The 20,846-nt window shown below is 47.4% G+C and overlaps 1 protein-coding gene across 13 annotated transcripts in view; it reads left to right on the forward strand.

Annotated features, from left to right (window-relative positions):
* Positions 1-760: 760 nt before the first annotated feature.
* The window catches only part of FHIP1B (FHF complex subunit HOOK interacting protein 1B), a 31,087-nt gene continuing 11,001 nt past the window's right edge, over positions 761-20,846 (forward strand). The window contains exons 1-13 of one of the 13 annotated variants that reach the window (XM_031460163.2): positions 764-869; positions 4,941-5,103; positions 8,861-8,917; positions 10,105-10,433; positions 10,563-11,201; positions 11,564-11,722; positions 11,915-12,001; positions 12,211-12,378; positions 15,856-15,935; positions 16,139-16,344; positions 16,744-17,523; positions 19,959-20,137; positions 20,296-20,458. In XM_031460163.2, coding sequence (XP_031316023.1) covers positions 10,296-10,433; positions 10,563-11,201; positions 11,564-11,722; positions 11,915-12,001; positions 12,211-12,378; positions 15,856-15,935; positions 16,139-16,344; positions 16,744-17,523; positions 19,959-20,137; positions 20,296-20,458 — 2,599 coding nt within the window. In that variant the 5' untranslated portion in view covers positions 764-869; positions 4,941-5,103; positions 8,861-8,917; positions 10,105-10,295. The other 12 variants (XM_064492625.1, XM_064492626.1, XM_064492623.1 and 9 more) reach the window with 12 other exon arrangements.

Below are 20,846 nucleotides of genomic sequence, written 5' to 3' on the forward strand. Positions count from 1 at the left end.
AATTGATCTGGAGTCCTGCCTGACAAGGAAGCGCTTACTCCGTGTCCCTTGAGTGACTGAAAAAAGCAGTGCCCAAGGGATCGCGGAGCAGCAGGTGCTGGGGGAGCCATCAAGGAGCGGTCATCGTCCGGGTACTATCCAAGCCATGAGCCCAGTTGGGGCAAAAAATTAACTAGACTTCTCGCTGTCTGCCCTCTTTAGGGCTCGTTTTGCCACGGGTCCCGCCCACTTGCTGGCTCCTCCCCTCAGACATACCCTCTGGTGTTAGCCCCACCCCCTCCACGCCCCCTCTCCCACTGTAAGCACCGCCAGGCCCCTTGGCCCCGCCCCTACCACGTTAGCCTCTCTTCGGCCCCATTTCTCTCCTACGCTCCGCCCTCTGGTCTTTCCCTGACTCTTTAAGGCGCGTCGCTCTTTAGGTCCCGCCTTCTGCCCTCTGGTTCGACCTTTCCTCCTCAGGCTCCGCCCCCTGCCCGCGGGCCTCCACCTCCCCAGAGGTCTTCCCCTATGACACGCCGGAGTCCTTCAGGAGGGCGGGGTTTGCAGTGCGAGGGGGTGGAACCTGGGGGAAGAGGCGGTACTCCTTGCTCGGAATGCTGTCGGCGACCCCTCCCCTGCGCTCGGCCGTTGCCAGGAGACAGGCATCGACGCTCGGGCTTTGGCCCGGCCCAGCCAATGAGCTGGCACGCCACTGCCCAGCGGTGCGTCGCTGGGCGGTTACGTGTGGTGCGCGGGGGCGCGGGTTGCGTGTGGCGCGGGGCGGGGCGCGGCTGGTGCGCCTGAGGAGCGATGGCGGCGGCCTGAACTCACCTAGCACCGCGGTGGCGATCGGGCCTGGTCAGGGTCGGGGTTCTGTGAGTGAACAGTAGGTACGGGCCGGAGGGTCCGGAGAGGCACATGAGAGGGGACAAGGAGCTGGGGAATGACGGCATCGGGTTTGGTGACTATCCTGGTTGTGAGGGGACAGGGTGAGGGGCTGGCATGTGGTGAGGGGCCGGGTGTGAGTGTCTCAGGTAGGGGAGCAGGGAGAGAGCCTCGGGGTGAGTGAGCAAGCAAGGAGCTGGCTAGCATGAGGGGCTGAGATGCTTTCTGAGGGTCAAGTGGAAGGGACTTTTGAACACTATTTCCCGAGGGGCTGGGGCTCCTGTAGGCAGGGGTGAGGGACAGCCCTGGGACCAGAGTGAGGGGCTGAGGCCTGTGCGGGGAGGAGGAGAGGATAGGGCAGAGGCTGGAGCATGCAGGCTGGTGGTGAATTGGGAGGGGGTTTAGGGCACGGCATGCAGGAAGGAATGAGTGTTGTGAGACTTGGGTAAAGGTGAGGTTGATTCTGAAGTCTCCTTAATGATGTGTCCTGCCCAGCGACAGCAATAGTTTTAGATTGAGTAGGACAGCTTGGGTGAAAGTGTTGTGCACTTGGCTCTTCTGCTCCATGGGCTTTACACATTTCGGAGTACCAAAAAATGAAGGCGTCATGGGCAATAGTAACAATGACAATGAAAATTATTTTTGAGGCTTAGTCTTCAATGAAGTTATCACTGGAATCCTTGTTCCCTTAAGTTCCTCTTTGGGACTGCAAACTTGAAGATGGTCCTTCTCATGGAGATTTTTTGGCTGTGACTTCCTATGTTTGTCTTTTCTCCACCTGCTTCTGGGCATCTTACTCCCTTGCTGTTCCTTACCTGTGCTGAGCCGTGGGGCGTTAATGGTTGCCATCTATATTGGACTAACCACTGTCAATTACTAATTCTACTTTCATGGATATTATATAATTTGTTATATACAACGCTGTGTTTAGACTTCCAAACAGGATGACTTTGCTCTCATTTTCTTACAGTTAAATAAAAAACCCCCACTAATTTATGTAGAACAAAATACTTATATTTAAAATATACATGTTTGATGAGTTTTGACGTATGTTTACATCTGTGACACCATCACTACTTTCAAGATACTGAACATTTCTATGACCCCCAAAAGTTTTCTCCTATTAATTTACAATTCATTCCATTGGGTTCACTTTATTAGCATTTTACAGGTCCCCTTTTCCCTGTCAATCCACATGCACGTGAAAATTTGGAATGTTCTAGAAACCTGGGTTAGCACTTAGTGATAATGGTCCCTTTCACACCACTAACATTTCCTCTCTACTGATAGTCTGCCACAGAGCAGATACCTTCCCCAACCTCAGAAAGAGGTAGACCTTCCCTATCAAGATCATTCTCTGAGAATTAGGGGCAGCCCAATTCTCCATTCTGGTTTAGAGTCTGAACCTTAGAACCAACTTCTCTGTCCTATGGTATGTTTTTATTGCTTCTCTCTGGAAGCCAAACCAACTTTCATGCTGGTGGATCCCTTGACAATCTGCCCAGAGGGTCAGAACTGTATAGAACTTACACATGTAATGAAAGGGTTTAGAGCAGTGATTCCTAAACGCTGGGCCAAGGACAGTACCAAGCCATGATAAATCTTTCATCTATTCAAGGTGTAAGGAGAGAAAGAAATATGGAACATCAGGTTTTCATAAAGATAAAATTCTTAGATTATCATTCCTATCCTTTGGTGTTAAAGTGCTCTCTCACTGAAGAAGGAATGGTGACAGTGGATGATGGGTTTTAAAAAAACTGATATATTTGCCAAAATAAAAAGTAACAGTCCTATTTAGAATTTTTTAAAATCTATTTTTACTGGTTCTTGAAATCCAGAAATTTAGAGTGATGATGGTGTGGTTGCTGTATTATTGAGGAAACATGTTAATACAGTAATTCTACTATATAACTTCTGACATCTAAACAGCATTAATGCATGAGATAGCAATCTCAAATTTTACTGGATTTACATAGATACTTTGTGAAGTATGCAAGGGCAGGAATTCATATTTTATAGTTGAGGAATCAAATTCAGAAGCCAGAGATCACATAGTGATAAAATGGCAAAGCTGGACCCCAAATTATGTCTCCTGAGAGTGACTTGGGAAAATAAAGTTTTTAACAGAGAATGAAGGTGATGTGGAGTAAAAAGCATGTGATGGATAGGAAGGTTGTGATGACATGGAGGACATGATACTGGCAAAAACCTTTTTTTAATGATTTGTAATTGTTCTGTCTACAAAAGATATTAAAGAGACTGTTAGGGTGACATAGGTTTGAAGATTCTGTTAATTAATGTTGCAAAGGCATAGGAACAGGAGTGCATAATACCTGGATCACACTGTGATAATGATAGGGTGAGTCAAATCCCATGTCAGAGGGTTCTTAGGGACTGTCCAAATTCTTGGTTATTCTAAAGGAAGCACTGGGTTTGGTAAGCTTATTGTTTGCTATACTGAACTCTTTGTTGAATAGTAGTGCATTAAGTATAATGGATTTTGCCTTATGATACATAGCTGAGTAGATCTGAGAAGATGAGACATAGATGAGGATGACAATGTAGAGACAGAAACATGTTCACGGTGCTGTATATAACCATTTATTCCACATCTGCTTTGTGCCAGGCAATCTGCTAAGTGCTGGGAGGACAAATTCATTCATTCATATATTAATTTATTTATTCATTCAGCAAATGCTTCTTCAACATGTAGCCTGCCCTCGAGATGCTCACATTTTAGGAGATAGCAAGATAAATAAGATGTGGTCCCCTGAGGTCTCAAGGAATTCTCATTCTGGTTGGGAGAGATAGACACACGAAAAGATAATTTCAATTTAGAGAGAGAATGTGAAATATAAAGATAAATCATCTTGAGGTGATTACTTCTCCGTAACCTAGTCTCAGTCTCTCTATGTTCCAGTCATATCTATGCAGTGATCTACTATATCTCTACAGGCCTGGCAAAGTTAACATGTCCAAAACAGAACTCATTGAGTCTTTGCTCTGAAAGCCTGCTTTTGCACCATATGCTGTGTATCAGCCCAGGCAAGGACTTCAGTATCATCTTCTATTCTTTCTGCTCCTTCCTGCCCCCCACCCCCAACTCTAGGTAGTTAGTCATTAAAATCTTAATCCTTTTCCCTCTAAATTATCTCTGTTCTTTTCATCTCCATTGCTACATCTTCACTGTTAAGGCTTTAGTTTACTTCCTTCTCATCTCTCATCTGGATTTTTTCTCCCCCAACAGTCTCCTGCCTTCAGACTTGCTCTTTTCTAGCCCGTCCCTGGACTGATCTTTCTAAAAATACAAATTTGATCATGGAATTCCTCTGCTTAAAAACTTTTGGCTCTTTGTATTCTGTAGGACAACATCCAAGTTCCTTAATATGGCATCATTTGGCCTCGACTCACCTCTCCAGCTTCATCTCCTGCCACTCTCTACTCTGTTCTAGCTTGAATAAATTGTTCACAGTTCCCTAACAAATGTTACTCTTTTGAACCTTGAAATCTTTGTAATAGCTACTTCCTCTACTGGGAATGCCTTCTCTTCTCTGCCCAATGAACTTTCCTCATCCATTAGGATCTAGTTCAGTTTCACCTCCTCTTTGACTTCTTTGTTACCCTCCTGCAAGAGGGGTGGATATAGCTGCTTGTGACATGGGGATTTACTGCTGTAAAGGGGAGTCACGCTGTGAGGTACAGGGGCTCTGCTGGGGTCAGGATGGGAGCCCCCTGCACGATGCAGAGGTGGTCCTGGGGAGGGGGGAAGTGAGGTGGGACCAGATACTCATATCCCGTTTGTCTTATACGTGCAGGCTGAGGGGCAGACAAGCAGGGAGGCTATGTGTAAGCTGAGCTCTAGACTCTAGGCTTCTGTGAGGTGGGGTGTTTGTTTTCTTCCCTTTTGTATTCCTGTGAGGTTTTAATCAGATCTTTCTACTTTCAGTATCTAGGGTAACAGCCCATCCCTGCCTCTTATGTCAGTAAGAGGAAGAGCCATTGTAGGGGGAGAGAAACTCAGAACCTCACTTACCCATTCTTAGAAGGTTGTTTTGGTCTCTCTCTGTCTGCTGTAGGTGTTGCAGGTGTATCCCTGCCCCCAGCTCCCGCTCTCTTTGCCTCTCCCAGGGCAAAGTTTCCTAAGTGAGGCTGAGCCACTTCCTGCCTTGTGCCTGCTGTTCTGAGGCTGGTGGACACCCTTGCTGAATGTGCCCATAAGGCCGTATTTTGGGCCCTACGGTGAGTGCCTGACCTTGGCCATTTGGGGTCTGAAGGATCAGCTCCTTTTTTCCCTGTGGCTGAGCATGTAGGTAAACTTGGGAAGAGGGGTCTACTTTTTTCTAGACTTTGCTGTGGGAGGAAAGGGCCCAGTAAGAGTGGTGATTTCACTCTCTTCTTTGTCTTGTTCTGAACTTTTCAGGGTTAACAGGGAGCGAGGGAGTCTTACACAGGTGACAGGGACACCAATCTATGGCTTTCTTTTATGTTTTTACAGTGTGTGAAAAGGGCCCAGGTTAAGTGTTGGCTTTCAGGTTCTGAGACACTGATTTCAGTGGGGCTCTTCTCTTTGAGGTCTTTGAAAAGACATGAGGGTGGGGTGGGGAGGGAAAATGCTGGAGGCCACTTCCCCCTGGGTCTGTGAGCAGTGCCCTTTGTCAGTCAAGCAGAGGACCAGGAATAGGCACCCCAGGTAAATCGCAAGGTAGGATCTGTTTGTTAGTCTTTGGAATTGAGTTCCAGAGGCTGGAGGCAGTTTAGTTTTGGACACGTTAAGGCCTTACTTTGCTGAGGCTGGATGCTTGGCCCTTCTTCATCTCCCATGGGGTATGTGGTTGAGGTGGTGAGGATGGACATGTCAGAGCACGTTAGAACTCTCCCCTCTGTTGGAGATGAGGGCACCTTGGTCAGACAGGGTCAGGAGACAGAAGGGGGAAGGAAAATGTCACTTATAGAGCACCTACGCTTTGTGCCTGGACTGCTCCATAAGTTATCTTATTTAAGTCTTAAAGCAATAACAGTATATATTTCATCAGAAATTTATAGACAAGAAAACAGGCTCCAACGTATGAAGTGATTTATTTAATGGAGGACTGTGATTCAAACCTTTGTTTGAGGAACGCCACAGCTCATGCTTTATTTACTTCCTTGTATTACTCTTGCTTGACCTTAGGGCCCCTGTTTGTTTTCAGTCCTCAAGTGAAGTATGTTTGAGAAAGCATTCAGTCACCAGTAGACCTCTTGTATCACTTAGGGTCTTTGAAGGTAGCAAGCAGATGGCACAAATTAAGTTTGGGAAAATTTAATAGTAAAGGGACTATATTTACAAATTAGTGGGCAAATGACTTTAAGGAAACCAGCAAGGGATGGTACAGTGTCCCAGGGCTAAGGACAGTGACAGGTCTAGTAGCAGGGGAGATTTCTTATCAGTAATCTCCACTGTTGGCTTTGCCTGCCTGAGCCCACACCTTCTTGGGACCTGAAGTACTAGGGCAGACGGGTAAGTGCCTTTTCCAGTGCTCCCTGCTGGTGATGGCCACTAGTCTGTGTGACTGTGTTTGATGGTTTATAGGAAACCCTGTGTGGGATGTATGTGAGCATCCACTCCATGGCTCTTCCACCTTCTTGCCCTGACCGTGAATCTCTTGGGGTGAGGTGGGGGAGAGGGTAGGTGGGTGGGGGTGGTAGTAGCTATTAGCTTCCGTCTTCCAGTTTTCAGATTTACCTGAAGTGGCATCCGTCCTCTCTGTTTTACTATTTCCTTCTTTCTCAGAGGAAGTGGTATATTTCTGTTTCTCAGACTAATCCTATACCTGTTTTTTCTGTCAGTTTGCCCGTTGTATTTATCTGTAACCTATTATTTTCTTTGGACTCCTTTTCCTCACTTGACAAACACCTCTGAGGCTCCCCGTCCGACCGACTAAAACTGACTGACTGTCAGTCACTTTTCATTGTAGTTTATCTTTCTATAGACTATACACTATACACTATGGGTAACCTTCAGTTTCTTGAAACTTTGTTTTCTTGATTTCTAGATTATCATCATCTCTTGGATTTCTCCTTCCATTCCTGGCTATGCTCACAAGTCTTTTTTTTTAAAGACTCCTCTTCCTTTGCTTTCCTAAGTCCTAGTTTTTCCCAGGATGTCACCCTTGGCTCCTTTCAGGATCTGCTGATCGCTTTGGATGATTCCATCCACTTCTATAGCTTCATCTACCATGTATCAGCTGGTGACTCCTAGTCTTGATTTTACTTACCCTTGAGCTCAAGTATAATATTTGTCTTGCTTTCCGGACGTCATGGTTTTCCCATAGGTGTCTCAAAACACAACACATCCAAAACTGTGCTCATCCTGTTTTCTAAAACACAGTTCCTTTGTTATGTGTTCCTAGTCTATTAATGGAGTTATCTTTTACTAAGTCTCTTATACTTCATGTTAGGGGCTTCTCTTATCCTCCCTTCATTTGGTGGGTCCGATTGCTTCTACTTCACAATTAAGTTAAATCTGGAGGCAGGTTATCTGCATTTGTATCTCATTCTTGCCACTTTCTGGCTAACTTTGACAATTTATTTAACTTTTCTAGGCTTTGATTTCCTCATGTGTAAAATGGAGATAATAATACATCTAGCATTTTTAGTAGGCTTAAATGAGCTACTCCATGTGGTGCTTAGAGTGGAGCCTGGCACATAGTAGTGCTCAATATATGTTAGCTATTATAAGTTTTAAATTCAGCATTTGGTTCCACAGACATATTTGAAGGCCAGGTGCTGCGTTGGCACTGGGATTTCAAAGAAGAGTGGATGCTGTGGTCCCTTTTGTCAGGGAGCTTGCTATTAGTGACAGTGGTATTACAGGTGTAAACAATTTCATTACCACATGGGACATGCTAAGATTGAGGTGAATCTAAGATTTATCTTTTCTTTTCTAACTCTGCTCTTATCACTTTAGTTCATGCCATCGTGTCCTTGTTTAAGAACGTCCTTTGTCTCAGTAGATAAAACTCAAATTCCTAGCATGATATTTGATGATATTTATAACCTTCACCCATGTTTCCCCTTCCACTCAGTATTGTATCTCTCTTCTCTAAATAGTCTGTGATGAAGCCACACCAAACTTGCAACTGTTCTTCAGATTTGCCATGCTCTTTCGCAGTGCTGTGTTTTTGCACATACTGTTTTTTAAAACATTTTTTAAAATTAAAGTATAGTTGATTTACAATGTTGTGTTAGTTTCTAGTGTACAGCACAGTGATTCAGTTACACATATATATCTTCTTCATATTCTTTTTCATTATAGCTTATTATAAGATATTAAATGTAGTTCCCTGGACATACTGTTTTTAATACGAAGAAGGCATTTCCCTCTGCGCTTTGTGGCCCGTATCTTGTTAAAGATTTAAGTCAGATATCACTTCTTTTCTGGAATCCTCTTATAGTCTCCCAGGTAGAATTAGTTGCTTTCCTTTGTGCTCCCATGACATTTTTGTAAATACCTCTGTTTATAGTATTTATTGGCATTTTTCTTTATGCTCCCCCCAACTGTTTTTATCCATTGTTTGTTTCCAGTGCTTTCTTAGCACAGTGTGGTGTACATTGAGCTGATGGATGAGTAAGCCCTGCCTGCTGCTTAGGACTGGCCCCACCCTTTATAATACTGTCTTTTGTTCTCCAGAAAGTTTCCTTAAGCATAGCTACTACCTTCCTTTAGTTTAGCGAGCAGATAATGGTGAGAGAGAGTAAATCTGGGTAGAAGGGGATGGTGCTTAATATAGCCGGAGGGCAAAGTATGGGGCTTTTGCCAGGTCTCCCAGTTCCTTTAGCCCTTGTTGAGTATAAAGAGGAAGGACAACTGAACCCCGCCTTTCCTCTGAAGTTTCCATTACTTGTGAGATATCGTTGAGAGACAGTCCTGCTGAGGGGGTGGTAGATGTGATGAAGAAGGAACTGTGAGCCCTGGCTGAGTTCAACAGCTCTTTTGGTGCTTTTCTCCTTTCTCTAGTGAGGATGTCATGTCATGGCCCCAGGAGTGAGTGTCCGATGCATCTGACAGGAGAGGGTATGTGTGTGTTCATGGGAGGGTATCCATGTGTTCTTTGCTAGAATGAAAATTCTTTTTTGAGTGGCTCTGAATTTTCACGTCTTGAGAGTATTCAGCAAATTAAAGGTCTGTTTGTCTGTTTCCTACTGAGTGGGCTTTTAGGGAGGGACCTGCAATAGATAGAAAAAAATTTCTTCCTTGTTGATCCCAGAGGGCTGGAGTCAGATCAAGACTGGATTTCAGATCGTTCATTTGTTTGTTCGTTCATTTGTTCATTCACTGAAGCATCCGTACACTCAGCAAATATTTATTGAGTCCTTAGGCACTGCTCTTGGTACTGGGGATACAACAGTAAACAAAACAGAGGCGCCTTGTCCTCAACAAGCTTACACTGTAGTGGGGAAGATAGTCAAATAAATAAGCAGATAAATATTTTTAGATAGTGAAAATACTGCTGAAAAGAAACTAGGATTAGGAAGCTAGAGAGTGAAGGTGGGCAGATGTGCTATTCAGTTAGAATTGTTAAGTATGTCCTCTCTGAGGAGATGGCATTTGAAGAGAACTGAAGGATGTGAACAGTGTGAGGATCAGGAAAGAGCACAGCGGACAGAGGGAAGAGGAGGTGTTCAGGAAGACCTGAATGAGTGAGGCCTGAGTGCGGACCGGCTTGTACAGATTACGTAGTTCCCTGGAGGCCAGTGTAAAGGATTTGGATTGTTACCAGTGTGATAGGGAACCACTGGAGGGTATTCAGCAGAGGAGGAATGTAGTATAATTTATGTTTTAAAAATATCACTCTGGTTGCTGTGTGGAGAATAGACTCTCGGAGTGGGGGAGGGGGAAACTGGAAGCATGGGAGACCAGATTAGAAGTTATTGCAACAGTGAGACTTGTTTTGAGGGTATAGACAATAGGTTGATGAACTGGTTATTGGAAGTACAGAAAAGAGGAAAGAAGGCTGATGCCCAGGTGAGCAAGTAGGTGAATATTGCTATCATTTATTAAGATGGAGAAGGCTGGGGTGGGGGGGTAACAGTTTGGTATTGGAATGAATTCTGTTTTAGACATGTTGAGTTTAAGGTGCTGACTGTGAGTGTGCATGTATGTGTGGAGTTTTCAGTGGAGTGGTGGTTCTGAGTTCTTCCTGCTGTGGGTAGAGAGAAGCAAACTTCTGTTAACCTCTTTTTCCTTTCTCTTTGGATTAGATTTGTAGGTCTGGATTGGGCAGTGACCTCTGGGCTCACTACTCCAGCCTGGTGCATCTTTTGGCTCCATGGACAGCTGCTGGCTCCTACAGACCGGATGAAGCAGACTAGAGACACAAGTGGAGAAAGTCTCCAGCTGGCATATTCTCAGAGTGTGGCCCTCTGGCCGCTGGCCCTGCCCAGCCTGCTTCATGGAGAGGATGAACTGGCTGAGCAGGCTGGCCTCCCGGGCCCCTGGGCACCGTGTACCACAAGGGGCCAGTCTGCAGACCCCTGTCATGGCTGACCCTGAGACCTGCCTCATGGTCTTCAAGAATCACTGGTCCCAGGTAGGAGACTGTATGCTGAAGGGCCCAGTCTACTGACTGCCCGAATCCTTCTAACCTTCTCTGTTCTCTCACCTTGCCACCTAGTCACCTTATCATCTTAGATTCCTTCTTGCTGTCCTGTTTCTACAGGTGGTGCGAATCCTGGAGCGGCAAGGCCCTCGGGCAGCGCCTGGGGGCGCAGACGATCTCAGTGCTGTGCGAAACCACACTTACCAGATGCTGACCCTGTTGGCAGAGGATCGTGCAGTCCCCTCGGCCCCCTCAGCTCCTGGGCCCCTGCTGGAGTTTGCTCTGCGCGAGGATCTTCTCACCCGTGTATTGGCCTGGCAGCTTCAGTGGGATGAGCTTGGAGATGGGGTTGAGGAACGGCGGGCTGAGCAACTGAAACTCTTTGAGATGCTAGTGAGCGAAGCTCGCCAGCCACTGTTGCGGCATGGTCCAGTTCGTGAGGCTCTGCTGATCTTGCTGGACGCCTGTGGCCGCCCTGTGCCCAGTAACCCAGCACTGGATGAAGGCCTGGTGCTACTTCTCAGCCAGCTGTGCGTGTGTCTGGCCCGGGAGCCCTCATTGCTCGAGTTCTTCCTGCAGCCACCTCCTGAGCCCGGAGCTGCTCCCCGTCTTCTCCTCTTTTCTCGCCTTGTCCCCTTCGTCCATCGAGAGGGCACCCTAGGCCAGCAGGCCCGTGACTCCCTACTCCTGCTCATGGCTCTGTCAGCTGGGAGCCCCACTGTGGGCCGCTATATTGCAGATCACTCTTACTTCTGCCCGGTCAGCACCTCCTGGGATGGGGGGTAGGGTATGGCGTGCAGACACTGGGCAGCACCTTGCTGTGCAGGAGATGGGGAGGGGCTATGTACCAGGGTCTTCTCTTTCAAGAAGTAGCCCCTCAGGTTTGAAAGCAGTGCCTGGAGTTAGGGTGGGGATGAACCATGGGCTTATGTGGATAAGGCAGGTATGAAGGCTCTTCATGGGCCAGTGTTCCACATGATGTCTTGGCACCTTGGGTAACTAAATACCTGCTGGTAATAGCTCTTCCCTCTACTCTCATAAAGGCTGAGTTAATAGTTCTCTGTTCCCCCTTTTTATATGGTCTGAGCCTTTGGTAACGTGTCCTTGGGGATGGCCCCCAGGTGCTGGCCACAGGGCTGAGTGCCCTGTACTCTTCACTGCCCCGAAAGATTGAAGTTCCAGGTGATGACTGGCACTGCCTGCGACGGGAGGACTGGCTGGGAGTGCCAGCCCTTGCGCTCTTCATGAGTTCCCTAGAGTTCTGCAATGCAGTCATTCAGGTGGGATTGGGGTTCCCAGGAAGGCTGGCCCTTGGTCATTCTGGGGAGATGGGTGGGAGAGGGCGCATTCCCCAGAGTTCTGGTTTTCTGCCATCTGGGAGGTAGGGTACCTACTTGTACTATACCATTCTACTCCCTTCCAGACAGTGGTCCCCTTCAAAATCCTCCACCCTCTCTCTTGCACCCCTACAGGTGGCTCACCCCCTGGTGCAAAAGCAGCTTGTTGATTATATCCATAATGGGTTCCTGGTGCCTGTCATGGGCCCTGCCCTGCACAAGGTGAGTCATGGATGGAAGGCAGATTAAGGGATTAATTAGGCTGAGGGATGGTCCCCTCAATGCCAGGATCAATGTGGGAGGCTGTGGGGTGTGTACTTCTCCCTTTTTCCCTGTCTGCTCCTAGTTACCTTGTTAGAACTTAGGGAAAGTGGCTCAGTGTATATGCGGGGAAGCCCTAAATTTCCAAACTTTCCCTTCCCTTCGTCCAGACCTCTGTGGAGGAGATGATCGCCAGTACCGCCTATCTGGAACTTTTCCTACGGAGTATCTCAGAGCCTGCCTTGCTCCGTACCTTCCTGCGATTCCTGCTGTTACACCGGCATGACACCCACACCATCCTTGACACGCTTGTTGCCCGTATTGGCAGCAACTCCCGGGTATGGCCCCTACCTCTGCCCTGGCTTACCTGGGTGAGCCATCTTCTCTCTCTGACCTCTGTTCTGGGAGAGTGTTCCTGCCCTTCTTTGGCCTTTGTCTCCAGCAATTACTTCAGAGTTAGGTGGCATTTTCTTTCTAGTGTTAAACTTAACTGTTTTGGGTACAATTTTAATGTGCCTACTTGCTTTTATAGTACATGAATCACACAGTCACCTTTCCTGGATGTCTTTGGCTGCTCATCGGGGCTACATGTTTTGCATCTGTGCGACACTTGTAATGTAGCATTGGCCTGGGATTCTCTCTAGCTGTGTAGCGCTCTGTGGCTTGCTGTGGGTGACCTGAGATCTCTTCTTCACATTTTGTGTCTGCTTTGATACGTGGTCCAGGTGCTAATAGTATTTTTACCTTCTCTTCCCTTTGGATTTGCTGCATTTGAGCTGCTGTAACTTGGGGTACCCATCCGCACACCTACCAATTACATTCCTTCCTCCTGAGCATTTTTACAGAATGTTCATTAGGTGTCATACTGTTCTCTGGTACTGAGGATATGATGGGAAACAGTAGTTGCTGACTTCATGGAGCTTCCTTCACAGAGGAAGTAGATAAGCAAGCATATAACTAGAATAATTGAAAGTTGTTATGAAAAAACCAGCAGGGTGCTTAGAAAACCATAGGGTGGTCAAAAAGCCTCTCTGAGGAGGTGACATTGGTAGAGACCTAAAGGTCGTGAGGGAGTTAGCCTGTTGAAGAGCAAGTGGAAGAACAGTCTAGGCAGAGGGAGCGGTGCACTCAAAGGACGTCAACGGGGGACGAGCTTAATGTGTTCGAGGAAATGAAGACCAGTGTGACTGGAGGTGTAGCGAGCAGAGGGGAGAATGAAAGGGAGGTGAGATTCAGATCATGCGTGGCTTGTGGACCGTGGTAAGTTTGGATTTTTACCAATAGAAATGTATATAAAATAGGAGTAAATTGTTTCTAAGTAGTAAGTCTTTCTTAGGGCAATAAAGCCTTAGTTTAGCCATGGACTTTATGGCATTTATTCTGGCTCTGGCACCATTTTTGTTTCCTTCTTTTCTTACAAATAATTGAGGTTCTCTGGGTCCTTGTGTTAAAAATAGAAGTTCTTGGATCACTGAAGATTCCAGAAAACTGCTCTAGATAATTGAGGAACCTAGTTGTAGGGTTCCAGGTAGGTGAGGCTCTGAAAGAGCGATGATTTGTATAGTTGAGGTTTCTGAGTAGCTGAGTCAGTGTATATATGAGATACTGTAGACTCACTCTGACTTGACCAATGTTTCTGAACTAAGTGTACACTTTAAAATTTGAAAATAACAACTGCAACAACAAATTCTAAGCTCTGCCTTAGATCTCTTGAGTTATAATCTTTGGGAGTAGGCCCAAGGCATATGTGCTTTTACGGTGTTCCAAAATGTGATATGATACATGCCTTGGATTAAGAATTTTGGTGTAAACCAATAGGGAGTAGGTGTCAAAGTTTTAATTTTACAAAACTAAAATTTTAATTCTCATCATGCTGAAGTCAGACCATGGTCTTAAATCTGGCCTCTTGGAATGTCCTGTTTGTGTTTCGGGAACATTGATTTCCTTCTTAGGGTTGATTTTTTTTTTTCCCTCTCTGCTGGGCTCTGTCCATCTTGTTTTTGTCTTAATCTTATCCTGACTTCTTTGATTTTCCCTCATTGTGTAGTTTTTATTTCTGTTAGTGTCACATTTGGTCCTCTGGTCTCAGGAGCCTTTCATGTTCCTGGGGTATTTCTTCTTTGTTCCCGGTTCTTAGAGGAGCCAGGTCTCTTCTGATTTCAGGATGCCATGGTAAACATGCAGATGCTTTCCTTTCCCCTGTTTGGTCCTTTTAAGCTGGGTTCTGTTGGCCTGTGTAACTGCTGTAGCCTGTCTTTTGTGGCTTCGGGTGAATCATGTTGGCCACCCAGTCTGAGTGCTTGAGTATCTGTATTACTTTCCTATTGCTGTCATAACAAATTGCTACAAACATAGTAGCTTAAAACAACATAGATTTATTATCTTACAGTTCTGTAAGTCACATATCTGATATGGACCTCACTCCGCTAGAATCAGTGTCAGCAGGGCTGTGTCCTTTCTTGAGGCTCTAAGAGAAAATCTGTTTCCTTGCTCAGTTGGGTCATCGGTGGAACTTATTTCATTGTAGTTACAGGACTGAGATTCCTGTTTTCTTGCTGGCTGTCAGCTGAGGACCATTCCCAGCTTCTAGAGTCCAACCAAATCCTTGGCCTGTGACCCCTTCTTCCATCTTCAGAGCCATCAGTGGATGATCAAGCCCCTCTCATGCTTCAAATCTCTCATCCTTTTTGACCCATCTGGAAGAGGTTTTCTGCTTTTAAAGACTTACGTGATTTGATTGCACACCTGGATAATCCGGGATACTCTCCATCTCAAATTCCATAACCTTAATCATACCTGCAAAGTCCCTTCTGCCATGTAAGATGAAATATTTACAGGTTCTAGAGATTAGGACCTGGACGTCTGAGGCGGGCAGTTTTTCTGCCTATCACACAGCCGTGTAGTGAGTCTGAATGTTTTCATTGCTAGTAAAATTGGTCATTTAGGATAAACCTCCTGAACATCCATCCTGTCCAAAATGTGAACTATCTCATCTCTTTCCCACTATGATTGGCTTTTACAGTTGTTTTGTAAATGACGTGCAGGTGGTGCCCTAGACTAAGACCCAGTAGTTGTCTTCAGGGAGCTCCAGGCATACTTGCCACCAGGGAAGTATAGAGAAAGTGCTGTGGGGATTCAGAGGAGTGAGGGAGAGCCTACGTGTGCCTGTTCTCTTTTTACTTTTCAAAAACAAAAGATTTCTCCTGTTCTGGACCCACCTTATTTTTTCCTTTTCCCGTCAGCTGCCCTTGAACTTTTCTTTATCCTACCATCTGAGAAATACAGTGGTGTTGGAGAGGTGACTCAGACTCCATGTTCACAGCCCCGCCCACTTCCCAGCTGGGATTCTTCCAGGTTCTCTCTGGTTTCTCATTGGTAGGCCTTCAGTTACTGTGCTGCTACAGTCTGCAGACAGGCATTCGCCTAGTTATCCTGCTGCTGTTGTCTCCTGTTAGTCGTTCATTCAGTCCCACTATTTCCTGGGGTCTCTTCGTGGGTATTCATTCCATTTAAGTATTGTTGGAATCTCTGCTGCCAGGAATATGTAGCCAGAGAGTCTGCTGACATGTGGTGGTCTATAGAAATACACTGAATTTGACACATGGTTCATTCCTCTCTGTGAAGAATAAAGTCTTGCCCACGAAGATCATGTGATCATTTATTCACTATTTGAATGTTATGTGCCAGGCCCTGCGCATATTGTTGCTCCAGGAGTGATTGGTTGGGCCTAGGGTTGGGGGGTTCCCATTTGGTAAACATCTTGGAGGGTAGAGAGCTCTTATGGTGACTCCCTCCCTCCTCCCACACCCCCCCAGCTCTGCATGGTCTCTCTGAGTCTCTTCAGGACCCTACTGAACCTCAGCTGTGAGGATGTCCTGCTGCAGCTGGTTCTCAGGTACCTGTGGGAGCAGGGCTGAGGGATGGCTGACCCGGAACCCTCAGGGCCCTTGTGCATTGCTGGGGCGATGGGTTTTATTGGGGTTGCTCATATGTTTCTTCCTGAAGCCTGGCTTAGCCATGTAGTTCTACTGATGTTCTCCCAAGCCCTGTCCTTCCTTCCTGATCTACCCTGTGTCCCTTTTCTGCTGCCTTTCCCAGGTATCTTGTCCCATGTAACCATGTGATGCTGAGCCAGAAACCAGCTGTGCGTGATGTGGACCTATATGGACGAGCAGCAGACAAGTTTCTCTCCCTAATCCCACGCTGTTGTCGGCACCGTGCCTCCAGCCCACCCTGTCCAGAGCATGCCTCATGGGCACGAGGTGGGCCTAGCAGAGAGGCAGGGAGAAGGGAGGACACGACGGGTATGGCCTGGGTTCTGGGAGAGCCTCGCAAGAAGTAGGGGCTAGGGTGGGAGGAGGGAGGTAACCATGAGGGGCATTCCATCTTTGGGGAGGTCCATGAGGGGTGTTGTAGGGTGGATCCTTAATTCCACCAGAGAAATTCAGCTTCTGAGCAAAGCTGTTCATCTTCTTCACTCCCATCCTGGACTATTCTGTTTCCATTGTTTCTTTGCTGTCAGTGGTGGTGAGAAGGGGTGGTAGATGAGTAAAAGTAAGTTTGGAGGGTGGAGAGTCAGCTGTCTGAATAGGTCCCATGTTTCTGCCGCTTCGTTGCCTTCTCTCTTAGTTACCCTAGCTGTCTTATGCTTCCTCCCGCACCTCTGTCTCTTGGATCCTTCTTATGTTTTTTCCCCTCTGCAGGACCTGGAAGCCCAAGTGTTGACTCCTCTTCTGCAGTGACAGTGCCCCGTCCCTCCACGCCGTCTCGTCTGGCCCTCTTCCTGCGACAGCAGAGCCTGGGTGGCTCCGAGTCCCCAGCCCCAGCCCCTCGCTCACCAGGGCTTGCTGCATCCCCAGCCTCCAGCCCCGGCCGACGGCCCAGCCCCGCAGAGGAGCCTGGTGAGCTGGAAGACAATTACCTGGAGTATCTGCGTGAGGCGCGCCGTGGTGTGGACCACTGTGTCCAAGCCTGCCGTACCTGGTCTGCCCCCTATGATGGCGAGCGGCCCCCTCCTGAGCCCAGTCCCATTGGCTCCCGGACTAAGAAACGCAGCCTACTGCCTGAGGAGGACAGGGACAATGCGGGGGAAGGGGAGGAGGAAGAGCTGGGGAGTGGGGGGCTGGCTGGGGGGGGAAGAGAGGGCCCCGGCCACCTGCCCCCTCCCCAGCTCAATGGGGTGCCAGGACCGTGGCCTGAGGGGGCCAAGAAGGTTCGTCGGGTGCCACAGGAGGGAGCTGGGGGACTGCTAGAGGGCATCTCCGAGGGCATGGCAGGACTGGAGGGCTTTGGGCAGGAGCTCCGGGAGCTGGAGGTGGCATTGAGCAATGGGGGTGCTGGCTCAGAGCCCCCCCTAGAGCCTGCACTGCCTCTTGAGGAGGAGGAGGCCTACGAGAGCTTCACCTGTCCCCCTGAGCCCCCTGGCCCCTTCCTCAGCAGCCCTTTGCGGACTCTCAACCAGCTGCCAAGCCAGCCCTTCACTGGTAAGCTACTTATCCTAGGCCTTCTTGTTTGTGTACCCTTTGCATGTTCTTGATGTGTTTGTGCTGGTTTCTGAGACCAGTTCTTGGCCATGTCATTCCTCTGTACTTGCCTAGCTCCTCATCCATTTTGCTTGGGTCCCCTCCAGATCCATATCATGTCATACTTGTGTCTCTGTGTCTGTCTGTACATCTTCCATGCTTGTGCTGGTTCGAGTATTGCCTTATGACTAAGCTTTGTATATCTGTCCTATGTGCATGTTCCTCCTCTTCCCCAGTCTGGCCATTTCCTGGGATGTGTGATCGGATTATTCTGTGTTTGGTGTTTCTGGTAAATCACAGCGATATATGTGGAAGACATATGTGCTGTCCTGTATGTCCTATAAACCATGCTGTTCCATGCTGTTCCCACCAGTCTACCTGTCTGGGTGTTGGGTCTCCTCTCAGTTCTTCAGTGAACCAGGGTCAGCTGTCTGGTGTTCTTCCCCCTCCTCAGCTCTGGCCTCCTTCTTCTCAGCCTCTTCAAAGAAGGACTCAATTTCAGGTTTCTCCTGTTCCCTGTCCTTGTACCTTGTTACTTGCCATGACTTCTCAGTAAGGCTTTCTTAAGGGTTTATGGTTAGTAGTAAGAACTAAGCAGGTAGAGTAAAATACCTCTGTCTGGATAAATTGGATCAGTGAAATACATCTGTCAGGGCAAATGACAAAGCATGGCCCTGAGCCCCTTGGCTAAGTTCTTTTTGCCTCTCTGAAAGACTCTAGAACTCCACCTGGCCTGAGTGGTTGGGTTAACTGCTCTTTGTTTTTGTTTGAGAGCCAGCTTTACCCAGCCCAGCCCTCACGCTGGCTGGGCATTGGGGGGAGGGGGCACTTTTGGGAAGCAGTGTAGTGCTTTGGACTACACATTCCTTGAGTTAGCATACCATCTATGTCACTGATGCATGTAAATCACTTCCTTGTGATGCTGGTACGTTGTGAGAAGTCAGCACATGGTAACTTTTTACTAGGATTATCATCTCTTGGATGCATGACAGATACAAGTCGGCCAAGGCAACCACCCATCTTCCTGTTGTTTGTAGTCAAGTTATCATGCCTTGATCAATACGTGTCCTAACTGGGCCTGGGATATGCTGCATCCTGCATGTACAGCATCAGACCTTCGGCTTGGGAGTTGTGACAACTCCCTCTTACAGACTGCATGGAATATCTCTTTCCCTTTATTTAGTCTCTGCTCTCTCCTGCTGTATCTCATTAGAAGGCAGTGTGCCGGTTTTACCACATTCTCGAAGCATTAATTAAAGCTCCCTCCTTTTTCTTCTTTGTAAACTCATCTGAGCCTTTTCTCTTACAAGAAAGTCCCAGGAAACGAGAAGGACCAAGTTATGGGATATCTTAGGACCCTGCTGAGCTAGAGTTGTTTAAGAGCTAAAGCTAGTCCTGTGTGTAGGGAATGGAGAATGTTCTAGGATCTTTTTCAGGATTTGGTGTCCCTTGCTTGTCAGTGTTCTCCTGCCTCAAGTCATAGTGCAGTTCCTAGGCACACTCCCTTCTCCCACCAGACCCCTGACCAGACAGGCTGTGATGGTTCCAGAGTCCTGGTGCTGGTGATCTGGCTCAGTTGAGGCTAGTTCTTCTAGAACATCATTCTCATCTCTTCTGTTATCTTCTTCCCGATTAAGGAGTCTTCCCTGAAACAGTGTTTGGCCCTGAACTAGGCTCCCTCTACTATAGATTCTGTTCCACTGTCTTGGCTCCCAGTTCCTTCACAGACCCGATCGCTCCTCTGACTTTAAGCCGGCCGATATCATCGCCTTCTTTGCCTTTGCTGCACTTGCTTCTTGCTTTCTTTCTGACCCAGGTCTAGCGTTATCCTCTGTCTCGTGTGTAGCCTGATTTCTTCTTTTGGCCCTAATCACTTTCTTACTTGTTCTTTCTTCACTTGTCCTCTTGGGTGAAGCTTTTTAAAAAAACTGAGAAATATATAGCTTATAGTTATTAAATATTTATGATTTGTTAGATTTTGGCCTAAATGCTGTATATCAATACCTCTTTGATTCTCTTAATAATCTTATGAGGTGGGTATATTTTCTTCTTTTACCAAATAGTAAACTATGCTTGGAGAGTTTTGATTCATCTAGTAACTTAACGGTAAACGGTAAAGCTAACATTTGAAAACTAGGTCTTTCTGATTCCAGAGCCTATGGTCTGGCCCTTCAGCTCAGATGTGTATAAAGGTGGCCTCTGGACCTCTTGTGGGTCCCTGTAGTATCTGCCATTTTATCTCCTCCAGAATAGGTGGTCACGGATATTTAAACCTACCCAGAGACTGACATACAAATAATTTTCATCTGGTTGGTGGTGGGGGGTCTCTTGTTTTTGGGAGGAATGAGTGTGACGTGCATTGTGTTCAGGCCTTGTATCCTTGTGCCCACCCCCAGGCCCCTTCATGGCTGTGCTCTTTGCCAAACTCGAGAACATGCTGCAGAACTCCGTCTATGTCAACTTCCTGCTGACGGGGCTGGTGGCCCAGCTGGCCTGTCACCCCCAGCCCCTGCTCCGCTCTTTCCTGCTCAACACCAACATGGTCTTCCAGCCCAGTGTCAAGTCCCTGCTGCAGGTGTGCGATGCATGCATGCATGGGTGCGTCCAGGCTCCATGGTGGGCCAGGCCCGCAGCTGGAGTGGCCGTGGGGGTGCTGGGAACAAGACCAATGGACTAGAAGGGACTGTGTCAGTCTAGAGCCACCCAGAAATGTCATGAAGTTGTGCTTCATAGGTGCTGGGCTCTGTGAAGAATAAGATTGAGAGCTTTGCAGCCTCGCAGGAGGACTTCCCAGCATTGCTGTCCAAAGCCAAGAAGTACCTCATTGCCCGTGGCAAGTTGGATTGGACTGAGGGCCCTCCAGCAGGACCTGCCCCCCGCCGCTCTGATTCCCTAGGTGAGGCCTACCCTGCCACCCACTCCCTGTCTTCCATGGACAACTAATTAGCTTAGGTTCATTGAGTTCCTGTTAAAGTTGATGCCTTGTGCCAGGAACCGGGGAGTTGCAGCAAGTAGAGTCTTGATTTTGTCCTCAGGCTTCTGGTCAGAGGATAAAACATAGTTCTGTCCACCAAGAGCCAAAGCAGTAGTATCAACAAAACTACTCTAGAAGTGGGGGACAGTCAAGGGAACAGAATCGTCTCTAGGTTGAGATAGTGTTACAGCTTGGTAAAGGACATGGCATTTGATGTGGGTCTTGGGGGATGGATAGGACTTGGGTAGGCAAAGGAGTGGGATGGCTTTATTCTTTTTTTTTAGGGAATAACATGAACTGTTAGTTGGAG

Source organism: Camelus dromedarius, chromosome 12, assembly GCF_036321535.1.
Source record: "Camelus dromedarius isolate mCamDro1 chromosome 12, mCamDro1.pat, whole genome shotgun sequence".
NCBI lineage: Eukaryota > Metazoa > Chordata > Mammalia > Artiodactyla > Camelidae > Camelus > Camelus dromedarius.